Source organism: Neophocaena asiaeorientalis, unplaced genomic scaffold (genome assembly GCF_003031525.2).
Source record: "Neophocaena asiaeorientalis asiaeorientalis breed wild unplaced genomic scaffold, Neophocaena_asiaeorientalis_V1.1 scaffold70, whole genome shotgun sequence".
NCBI classification, from domain to species: Eukaryota; Metazoa; Chordata; class Mammalia; order Artiodactyla; family Phocoenidae; genus Neophocaena; species Neophocaena asiaeorientalis.
The window spans coordinates 7,601,629-7,614,274 of NW_020175410.1; the positions used below are offsets into that span (position 1 = coordinate 7,601,629).

At 37.0% G+C, this 12,646-nt stretch overlaps 1 protein-coding gene across 1 annotated transcript in view; it reads right to left on the reverse strand.

Annotated features, from left to right (window-relative positions):
- Positions 1-6,439: 6,439 nt before the first annotated feature.
- Positions 6,440-12,646, reverse strand: part of NXPH1 (neurexophilin 1) — a 292,700-nt gene continuing 286,493 nt past the window's right edge. The window contains exon 3 of the mRNA XM_024767096.1: positions 6,440-8,400. Coding sequence (XP_024622864.1) covers positions 7,639-8,400 — 762 coding nt within the window. The 3' untranslated portion in view covers positions 6,440-7,638. The remainder of the gene's footprint in view (positions 8,401-12,646) is intronic.

A 12,646-nucleotide genomic window follows, 5' to 3' on the forward strand; every position in this document is an offset into this window, starting at 1 on the left:
TATTTACGACATGATAGAATTTCAGGACAGTTAAACCAATGGAGTATAACTTGCCTTCACACTTAGAGGTTCTCTCAAAGTGTGCTAATTTTGAAGATGAGCAAAACATGAGTAAGAGAAAAAAGAGGAACACAAATCACTGTTACAGGCAGAGGGCCAGGGTTTAAGAGTATTCTAAATCCCTGTTTTTGTGTTTAGAGCTGGGTCTTTAAAAGACTTGAGGAATTAAAGCAAGAAAATTGTTACAATTTTTTCGGTGTGTTTGTTGCAAGAATAAGACGCAGCAAAAGAAAAACTAAGTATGTCAGAAAAGAAGATTGAGCAAATCCTTCTGAATCTCCCCATCCACTAAGCTTTACATAGAAAATAAAATGTGTTTTTGTTTTCCCTCTGTGAGAAAAAGACTTTAAAGCTTAGAGCAGAAGGGCAAAAAGACTCATTATGAAATGATACAAAAAGGTGACTGAAAACCATATTAAAATTACTTGACTCATTTTTGAGGAAAAATGGAAACCATGGTCTGAAATTTCCTAAACATACTGGAAGATTTCCCTGAAAGGAGATTCCGACGCAGGGACTGGGTGACGGTGACACTGACACACACACACACACACACACACACACACACACACACACACACACAGGTTCGGGGGACCACAACGGGTTGGCTGGCCTGGGCTGCCCATCCACCGCAGAGGCAACTGACCGGGCCACACGGGACTCTGAGGGGCCTGGACAAGTAAGAGAAACAGCAAGCCGCTGAAGAAAAACAAATGGATTCAAGGAATTTTTCATCTCTTCTTTATACAATTATACTATGTGTTCATATTAGATGTGCTAATTTTGCATATACGTTTTTTCACAGAGTAACAGAAGTAGCAGTTTCAAAGTCAGACTCTGGGGTCCTGAAGATGGGATTTGACTCCTGGATGTATCACGAGCTGTACTGCTTTGGGCGAAGTTACTCCACGTCTCCAAGCATCAGACTTTTCACGGCAAGGGGGGCCTCGGAAGAGTCTCTATAACCTCGGCTTAAGTGAGGGGACACACGGAAATGGCCGGGCACAGTCAAGGGCTCATCCTTACGTGTTCAACAACTATTAGCCATTATTAGAAACTTGCACTCCTTTCTCTTTTGGGTGAAGAAAGTAAGAGAGAATAACAACTGCTTACCTCACGTAACAGGTTTATGAGGCACTGCGGCTCAGACGGCAACACAGATACTGAACTCGGCTCCTCCCACGGACAAACTGAGTCGACAGCTACATAGGGAACGATTTTCTCTGAGAAAAAACCCCAAAACTCGTGGAGCCGCTGCTGCACGTCGGGCGAGCAGACAGAAGGAAACCGCATCAACGCAGGTAGAAGGCTGAGACACAGTCTTTCCACGGTGACCCACAATCTGAGCGAGCTCAGAACCTGAAGCTTCTCCCTGAGGACCGAAGGAGTCCTACTCCACGGCGGGTACGCCAACTATTAAGACCTGCACCTGAGAGGCAAGCCCTTAAAAGGCCTCGCTTGGAAAAAATCTCGAGAGCGCGCATGCCCATGAGCTCGCGAGAACCACGGGCTGCGGCCACGGAAGAACGGCTCTTAAAGGGCCCGCACACAGACTCACCTGCCACGGTGCCCAGCACAGAAGCAGCCCTTTGAAAAGTGCCATATTTTGTGTGAAAGAAGCTTATTTGCTAATTTTAAAGCAGGTGGACTGAGGGGCAGGGGCTTGCTGGGATCCCCTCTGGCAATGGAGGCTGGTGGGCACCATCTTCGCTAAAGCAGGCAGGAGCCATTTTTTTTTTTTCTTGTTAAAATCAAACCCAAATGGAGAGCAGCCTTGAAAATTCCCTGAGCAGGCAAAACCACTTAAGTAATCCAAACCTTAATTTAGCTTATTTTGCAACACTAACTTGACCTGAGTCGTTTCATGCTTATGGCTCTGGAAATCATAGGCAAAACTTAAACCGTTTCCCAAAATTGACATGAGGTAACCGCTAACCAATGCCCTATCATTGAAGAGAATTCAAATATAACCAGTCACTGTGAAGAATAAACAGTCACTGCCTTCTCACTACATAAGCTGCTTTATAACAATGTACTCCCGAGCCTCATTCCATGTTCTGGTTTGAGTGCTGCCAGTTTGCAAACTGCCCTTTTGGTGTGTGCACAATAAACTTTTATGAATTACTACTTCAGGGATTTATTGGTCTTACTTCTGTTATTTCTGAACATTTACCAGTTCATAGCATTAAGAGTGGGATCCAAAGAAGACTCCGTATGACTCTGAGGCTAGTGAGCAAACTCATGCTGGTACCTACAGAGTCCACTGAGTTCACTGCTTTCTTGGCAACCCTGGAATTTGAGGGTAATTCTCTCTTGGGCCCAGGCTCTGCTGCCTTTGCATTTTGAGCTGTCCCACTTTATTGTGCATACCTCTATTTTGTTTGTTAAAGCTTCTTGGTAAGTCACCCCATTCTGTTCAAAAGTGAGGAAAACGTGAGTCCCGGTGTTTTGGAACAGCTGTTAAGAAACAGGTTCCCTTGTAGTTATGAACTCTCAGGGAATCTAAATGCAAAGATGGGTTCCACCTGGTCTAAAACTTTTTCTCCATCTTGCTCAGAAAACTCCTGCTTTCTATATGTATATACCCTATGGATCAGAATCTTGTGCCTTTTTGGAAAATGGGTGAACTTTTGGATAATTTGGAATTATGGTGGCCACTTGGAAACTTTAATTTGGATAAGTCTACCTTGAGGCACATTCTTGGCAAGAGAGAATCTCAGACCTCCCAGAGACAATGGAATGCAGTCTTTGATCATACAGAGAAGCTTCTAAAAGACAAAATGACTCCAAAAATAGCTCTAAAACCATACAAATTAAAAACTCTTTAGGAAAAAACTTCAATAAATAGTGTTGGGAAAACGGGACAGCATATGTAAAAGAATAAAAACCGGACTACTATCTTACACTGTACACAATTTCTTTTTTGCCTTCTACCGAAAATTTTTATAAAATGCAGAAAAGAAATTAATTGTAATAATAAAACTGGATTTCAGAAAATTGGCAAAGTGAATCTTGGCAGTAACGGAAACAATGGTAGATATATATGTATATTACATATACATACATACATATTTAATACTTATTTGAGAATAGAGGCTCTCTAACAACTTTCTGGCATTATTTCTTGAAATAGTCACTCTCTCAATGGCCAAATTTACTCATGTGTTTGGGTCAAGGAATTTGAGTATCAGAAATCAGTAATTCCAGTTGTCTACTGAGGCGCCTTACACAGAATTAGGAATTAGAAATCCAGCAACTGTCAGGTGAGGTTGATGTGAACAGAGCTTTGGCTGTATGTCTAATTTTGGGAGAATGTACACTTGGCACCTCCAACCATAACAGCCACTACAGCCAATGAAAGGAAGTCTCTGTATCCTTCGCCTTTAGGGCCTTTACAGTCATCCTGCAATCCAGCAGTAATAAAGGGCATAATCCTCTAAATGCAGAATTATAAATATTAAACTGCTTTCCATCAAACTTGGCCAGTTACTTGGCACAAGTACTCTCCTAATTTTAGGTGATTTCTCTAGACTTTGTTCACACAAACATATTGAAACTAAAACTCTCATGGGATTTCTGTTCTTTGCTATCCTAGTAAAAATAAAAGTAACTGTAAATTTGTTACTTAAAAGTATTTCTGATAGTACTGGATATAAAAAGCAATGATACACCACAATTTTAAATTGAGAAGGACTGTTTTCCTTATGCTCCCAAGCCCTGAAATCATTCTTTGATATCCATGGGACTCCTGAGAAAAGCTGACCTAGCAGTCAGTTTTTCAGGATTCAGTTCTGTTAAGGTCCTCAATTTTTGTCACCTACAAACTAGGTAAATAGTAATATTTTAATGCAAATTAATGTGTTTAAATGTTTAATTTTTGATCTACTGATTTTCATTTTATTTGAATAAAAATATAAAGATAAAAATAAATATAAAATAGATAAAAAGACTGATAATTGAATATCAATAAATGTCTGAAACTAGTACATTAACCAAGTCTTTCCAAAGTTAATAAACACAGCTATTTGAATTTGCTTCGGGCTAAAACTTGTCATTCAGAGTTGATGGTGGAGATGCAAATTGTTTTTCCAAAGAGCTGTTTATATTGGTTAAGCTGCTGCTTACATGTAAAGCAGTGGGGAAAAGGGAAAAGACAAACACTTTCTCAGGCTTCTCATGATTTTTTTAATCTATCTGTGCAAAAATATGGCTTACAGTTTATTGCTGAAATGTAGGAACCTGAAGATTCCTGTCCACAGTTTTAAATTTAACAAGTATTTCAATTACTTCCAGAATAATCACTTCCAGAACTTTAGTACTGTACTATTAATAGTTATGCCCCTTCTACTCATGCAGAGAAATTCTCACAGGAGTCATGGACCCCAAAATGCTCAACTGAAACCATACCATGACAATTCATTGTTTTTATCATAAATAGATAAAGCAGTAACTTGTATCATTTTTCTTCCATGAGGTGAGAAGCTGCAATAATCATTTCTTTATAATAATTTCAATTTTACTAAAATGTTTCTGAAAATAACAATAAATGATGACACACCCATGTTTGCATCAGATGCTATCTATTTCCATCTTGACTTTTTTCCTATATCTTAGCAAAGGTGTGAAAGAATATTTAAGACTCTAGAAAAAGCAATTTCCTTAGGGCAGCTTTAAGTTTATTTTTTCCAAATAACAAATGATTTTCTAGCATAACTAAAACTTAACTAGCCAGTTTGTTGAAGCAACAAGTTGGCCTAGTAAAGTTTTTAATGCGAACCTTTGAATTTTCTTACTCATCATCTTTCTTCATCCTCTTCCTTGTCTAAAACAGAAGTATATTAGATACAAATAATCTTTTGAATCAAAGTTCTATAACATCACGACTTTTCTATATCACAGATGGAGGTGTTGATGATATAGGAGTTAGGGATATGTGAGTACAGGCCCAGAAAAAGTCTTAAAAGTTTAAATTTTTAAAAATTGAAATCTTCATTAGGGATTTGCTAATTTTCTCCTTTTTCCTTCTAAAGAAAAACTACAAAAATAATTCAATGCATTGTTAATTAGCTGCATTCTATATGTTTATAAAAATGTAAAAGCAATATTTCATGAGAACTTTGGAGAGTAGGGCAGATGGGTGAAGACTGAAGCATATTTTTTTTCTCCTGAAACATATTTTCATCTTATCTTGAATGCTGGATTACAGGACAGATTACACCACATAATGAAAGTCACAGGCCACTAATCAAATGATCCAAAAAGAAAAGAAAAGATTTTTGCCTTCTTACTTATCCTCCTTTTTGTTAAGAGAGAACTGACTCTTAAGTGATCACTTTGATAAATAAACCCCAGAATAACAAGGTTTAATCTGTGGAAAATATGTTCTGCAGCTGGGACTCATGAAGCTCTTCCTGCCAATTGTGCCAGAGAAGTCTGTTGTAACATCAGCTTCTAAATTCCACAGCAAATTAATTAATACATTGATATAAATGGTTGTCTAGCTATGTTGGAGGATTTTGAGAGATGGACACTTAACAGAATGATGTGTCTTTAATTGGCAATTGAAGGCTCTCTTCAGTCAAATCAGTCATTGAGTTCTCAGTTTAGAACTCTGTGGTATCGGGTTCCCTGTAGAACTTCTATTATTTTCTGTATGAAAACATACTTACCCCTATGCAGCATGAAGGGAAAATGAGAATGGGTGAATGTTCTTAATTTGACCTCTTTGGTTAACCTTTTAGACTTTTCATATCCCAATCACCAGTTTGTGACCTTAAGTATGGGTTATTACTTTACATATTTCTTCTTCTGTTTATTTTGCTGGGATTGTGTATGGTAATTAGTTTTAAAAAGTAAAGCTTAATGCCCCAAAATAATGCTATATAGATAAATCGATCCCTTTTGCTATATGTAAATTGAGCATAGAAGCCCTTCACTGTAATTGTAATTTTCTCAGTTGAGTCAATACAGTAGAATCAGGGAAAGTCAGCCACAATCTTCAGACATCTTGGCTTTCTTTTAAGGAAAAAAAAAAATTACCTTCTCAATATCCTGCTAAATAAAGACGCTGTACAAGAAAACAACAACAACAACTAGCTATAATTAATTTAGGAGACCTCAATCATCTCCTTATGTTCATTGATTTTTGGTATTCTTGGACAACTAGCATGACAGCAAACCAAAAATGTACATAATACTGAATGCCACAACTGTTTCCCAGTTTTGAGACTTAAACTCCTAAGTTGTTTTGACTGGGCAACTAATAGCAATTTAGATAGTTCTGTACAAATTCAGAGACACGAGATGCAAAACCATGACTGTATTCCAACACATTTTTCTTGTCAGAACCATTTAAATCACCATCTTACACAAGTACATATTGAAACTCAAATTTAAGCATTTTATTTTTATGTACATTTCATTTGTCCAGAAATAAAATATCTAAATACAGACAGACTGTAATGTTGTATATGTATAGCTTTCAACAATACTTGAGCTGAATAAATGCTTTGTACATTAAGTTTGTCTTTTTAATGGGGTTCACAGCTACATTGATAGAATGGATTCCTCATATCCTTTTTTTTTCTTTTTTAACCAATAACAAGCAGAGAGACAAGTACATAGTTAATATTAGTAAGCAGCTCAAATAACACTTGGTTAAACTATGTACAATACAAACCATTCATACAAATGAAGACTAGGATATTGAATTTGTTACAATATGTGTAGTAAAGATAAGACAGACACATAACTTACATGGTGTCTGTCAGGCATTTCCCTTCTTATATAATGATCAGAACTTATTTTAAGCAACCTTAGCTGGTCTCAACTTTGCAAAAGTCCAATGATTGGTGATGAAATCTGTAATCCAGTGTCTGCCCACATGTAAATTCCAAATGTTTGCTCATCTTTACTGAGAACAGGCTCCCTCCACAGAAAAAAATGAGCCATCTTGTATCACCTTGAATGTGCCTACTGAATGCTGGAAAAAGTTACTACACTTGTTGTGTTCATAAAATAAAGAATACTGAGCTCTAAAGACACATTTTTTTTTTCCAATTAACAAGCATATACTCCTACAGTAGTATTTACCAGTACAGCTACTCCAAGCAGTAGAAATGCATGAGTGGGGATTATTGATTAGCATGTACTCAAGACTTTAAAGGAGATTTCCATAACAGCAAGTGCTAAAAACCATTCACTGTCTAGTTAATCCTTTTGCTTGATGATCGTTTATCCTGAACCATTATGAGTCAGACAACGAAAGCCCTCTTGACAACAATCATGACGGATGCCAGCTGAAATGTATATGAGAGTGTGTCTGTGTACATCTATGTGTGAGAGCATGTCTTCAAGTGTGGCTTTAGAATCTGTGGTGATTTACAACTATACTGAGAGATGAAGCTGACTGGGCAGAAATTACATCAGATTGTTTTCCACGAGCGTATTTGCAGCCAGTTGACAAGAGCAGCAGTGTAGACACATTCCAGGCAACAGATGGGACCTTCTTCTTGAGGTAACAGCCCTGTCATGTGACCTTGAATTCCTCAGGCTTCAGTCTCACCCCTACATTCATCCTCATCCAGAGGGGAAGTAAGGTGTGTCGCTGTGGTAGTTGTAGTCGGGGCACACTTTCTGTACGAGTTTATAATCTGTACTATAAAAGGAAATGTAAATACAGATCACCTTAAAGGGCTTGGAGCAGAGCCAGGACACATGACTTTGGGTCTGCTCCTGGTAACAGGTTTTTGAAGGGTCATAGTTGCAGAGTGTGTTCTTGGTAGCCTTGTCAACCTTTTCATATTCAATGCGACAATTAAAGGACTTGGAATCTTTGGCATCTATCACGGTTTGCTGTGCCAAGTCGAATTCCACTATTTTCGTAGGGGGCACCAAGCTGACAGATACGTTCCCTTGACCAGTGGAATTATGCCTGAAATAAACACTAAATGTCCCATTGCCATGATCTACAATTTTCCCAGTTATCAATAGGTTTAGCTTCACTGTTTTGATGTTGGAATGAAAATCACCCCATCCAAACATTTTCTTAAACTTGCCCGTCTTAACAATGGGCCTTCGCTTGGCCCTGGGCCGAGGCTCTTGAAGGTCTGTGGAGTTCCTCAGCCAGTCCCAGAGGTCTTGCTCAGAATAAGGTTCTGGGGTGTCATATCGCAGGTCTAAATCTGTATCATTTTCTTTGCCACGAAAAGTCTGTGACAGGAGTCGGCTGATAGACAAGTCTTTGCTGCTTTCTGTCCATATATGCTTTAGTGTGGATTTGCTGCTTCCTGATTTTAGAAGTTCTGACTTTCCACCGTTTGTTAAATTGGCACATGTGACCTGCAAATGGAACAGAAAAATGGCATTTACATCTCTGTATCTGAGAACACCCAACACAAAGATCCAAGCCCTTTCTCAGAGGCTGGGAATTAAAGTACCTTCAGCACCTAGCCAATATTTATTAGTCCATGATAAAGTACCACTTCTATTTCATACAATGATGGAAGAGAGGGGGTGTAGATGGATAAAAGCCACTAAACATGAGAGAAAGACTATATAAAAACATTTGACGAGAAAAAGGTCACCTAACATGAATAAAAGCAAATTAAATTCAAACATAAATCACACTAAAGTAATTACTTCTCAGCACCAAAATCCAAACACTCTTAAAATAAAATTTTACAAATGATTATGTTACTTTTTTACTTCAAGATCACCATAAGCTTTATAAGAGTATGTTTCTCAGAAATATGTCAACTGACGTACTATAGGCTTTTGGTAGTCCATAGCCACAGTCACATAAGGAAAGTTAGTTTGGCAAGGAGGCTGTAGTATATTTTATCTGGTCAAAACAAAATAACATGTTTATGACCACCCATTATTAGCAAGAAATATACTGTATAAGACAATTTTTTCCATTAAGGGATTTAAAATGCAATCTAGGAAGAAAAACATTAACTGATAAGAGTAGTACAGATCTTTTGATTTTAGAGTTTATTTTTGTCTTTGTTTGTTTTGTTTCAATGAAATTTAATCAATTGGTCAAACATCCAAATCTGTACCTGCCTAATTCTATAGGCATTGTTCTTATTGCAGCCTCTATATTTATCTTTAGTATAAAAGAAATGAATACATATCCTAGTCTCTAGAATTACATAGATAGTTTCCCATTCTTCAGGTGGCAAAAAGAATAAATACAAGCATGCATTTGGTAATGGCTTGGTACTTGTATCTCATCATCAACACAGTTGATCAAGGAGAGGGGCTGTAATGAGATGCATCATGGTGCACTAGCTCATGAAGCAGTAATGAAATTATCCCAAAGAAGAAGTGAAAAGGGATTTAGAGTGCATTTGCCAGCAGCATACAGGGAGTAAAAAAAAAAAAAAAAAGGGAAGTGTCAGATTTCAAGGAGAAAGAACCAACCTATTGAAGAGGATGCTAAGATTCTGATCGCAGAACAACCTCCAATTTTCAGGTAGAATAGAAATTTACTTCTAAATTATACTCTCCACAGCTATAGTGATTATGACTCTGGAGTCTGACACCCGGAATTCCAATCCAGGCTGTGATCCTTCACAGCTGTATAGTGTGGGCAAGTTGCTTAACTTGTTTACACTTCTGTTTTTCTCTTCTACAGAGTAGGAGAATGATGTCGCTTTCCCTCACATGGCTGTTTTGAGAATTAAACAGGACACTCCATTTAAAGCACTAACGGACAGTCACCTGGACACGATGAGTGTTCAACATTAGTATTCTAACTATTATCATCCTCAAACATTTTATCTCTGAATTCCACTGGGTAATATTTTATGTAAATGAATAACTTACAGTAGGATTTGAGAGCAAAGGGTATCTTTATAAGAAAATCTCCCTTTTATATAACCAAAAACCTAAAGCAAACAATTTAAATACATATACACTTTTGAAAGTGCTGCTGTGACAATCTAAAAACGTAACAAGTTGAGTAGATAGTAAAACTCAGGTTAATAAGACATGAGCATAAGTTCATCTATTAAACTGTTCAACTATCAAATGCAATGCAATTTATTAGCCTTCAGTGGTGTGACGTGAACAGCTTCCAGTGGTGCAGACAGTCAAGAAACCTCTCTGGAATATCTCAGTTTGGGTACAGAATCAAAGCAGGTTGTAGTCATCAACACTGCCTTCAATATTCTTATTCTCTCTTCCCTTCCCTTTCAGGGCAATGTCTAAAAGAGAATATCAGTCATGAAAAATCAGGGAGGGTCCTTAGGAAAGTCCCCAGATCTGTTCAGTATACACAACATTGATTCATTTTGTCTTATTAATTCAATAACTATATAGTGAGATTCTGCTAATATTCAGTAAAATAATAGTAATACAAAGGTAAATGAGACATGGTTCTTGCCCTCAAGATGTTCAAAATCTAATAGTGAAATCAGTTAAGCAAATAGCAGTGTGATGTAACCAACACTATGTATGATATTCTTGGAGTCATAGTCAAAGTTAAAAGGTAGAGAAGATGTAACAGAGGAGATGATACTCAGATCTGGCAGATAAAAAAGAGGTCCAGAACTTCAACAGATAGTGAATAGGCCAGAGAAGTTCTCCTAAGTATAAGGAACATACTATGTAAAAGTAAAAAGTTGAGAAGGAACATGTCACATGTAAGAATGGAAAATTGTTTCTTACCTCTGAACATTAGGGAGAATTGACTGGGAGGATAAAAAGAAGAGGTTGCAAGAAGTCAGCAGAACCTGAAGAAGGTAGGCTAGGGTCAAATTGTGAAGGTTCTAGGGTCAATTTGTGAAGGCATTTAAAATTATTATTACATATAATGGGGAATCCCTAAATTTAGGCATGTTTTGCTTTTAAGTAGGTCATGCTGGCTGTAGAAAAATCACCGATTGGATATTGAAAGGTGGATTGGTAGGGAGAAAACTTGAGGGAATAATTAGTTAAATAACAAATTGCAATACTTCATTCGAGAAAGTAAATGAGCTTGAACCAAGGCAGTGGCAGAGAAAAAGAGAAAGAAAGAATGGATATAAGAGATATTTTAGAGGTAGGATTAACTCAACTTGATGATTTACTGGCTAAGCAGGAGCAGGAAAAAGTTGCGAATTAATGAGTTTGCTCGCACCTATAAGGAATACAAAAGTAACAAGTTAAAAAAAAAGTATAAACACTTGAAAAGAAGCCTCTTGATTTTTGAATTCACTACAAAGGACCTTCTTGAAGCAAGTTTCAGTAGTGGTAAAGAGACGATGTAAGATGACAAAGAACAGCAGCAAGCTTAACACATCTATCCCCAGATGCAATCAGGAATCCTTGGCTTTCTCACTCTATTATATTGCTTACATCTTAAGCATTTTCATTTTTGCAACACATAAATGCACACATAAAATTGAAATTGATTTTGAGCCTTACTGAATAAACAATACCATTTTTTAAAAAAAACCCTTATACTGAGAACACCCTGTACCATTGATTTTACAAACGTAATAAAAGAGTTTCTTTTTAAAAGTCACCTAAAGATCCTTCCATGTCAGTATATCAAATGATAACAGAGGTGGCAAAGACTATGGCATAAAATGAGACCAAAAGAAAAATCTGACAATTTCTAATTGACTAAATTCCAAAAAGGCAAAGCATCGTGAACCTTCTTTTCTACAAAGAGTAATTTTTCCTATAACAGTGAAAACACCAAAGTTACTTCCTAACTGAATATAATTTTCCAAGGCAAAAGTGGCCAATGCCCGCCCACTCCAAAGGAGTTGACCCACTAATCCAGTGATACCATTTCCACAAATTATGTGATTTTCCTGTTTTAGAAACAATGAGAATCATAAAGACTCAACATGATTAGGTATATGCATTTTAAAACATATGTTTCTTTTGAGAACATTCAAATATAGGTGCAAAGAGAAGGGTCATTTTCTTCAACCGTAAACAAAGACAGAGCTAGGATCTAACATGAAGGGAGCATGTCTGGGGCAGGACCTGTGTGTGGAGCTGTGGAGAAAAGACTACTATTGACTGGTGGGAGTGTAAGCATATAAGAAGTTGCAATGATCTTGATCTAGCTCCTCCTTTATATACCTCAGGGCCATGCTTTCACATTGCTTTCTCTAACATCTTTTCATTGCAGGCTTACAATCATAATGTCAATATATTATCTTTTAAAATATTGTTGAAAGGCACCACTTGGGAAAAATAAACTTCACTGCCACTTCAACTATGCTCCTGGCCTTATGAGATTTTATACAAACATTTCACTCTTTTACATGTACATCTCCAACTAGAGGTGCCTCCAGATGTCTGTGTACCTCTTTTTACAAAAGAGCAATAAGATGCCTGTTAATTTCTACCAAACCACACATTTACTGTTGATCTATTACTGTTCAATATAAATTATCTCAAGATTACTTTGAAAATCATGTATTTATTTCATCAACTGTATGAGTATTTAAGCCAAACAAAAATTTTAGATAACCTGATGCTTAAGCAATATCTCTCATTAGTGAATAACTAATCAACAAAACGGCCTTGCTCTGTGATTACAACTTCATTTTGGCAGCTTTATGATTTCCTAGGTTGAATA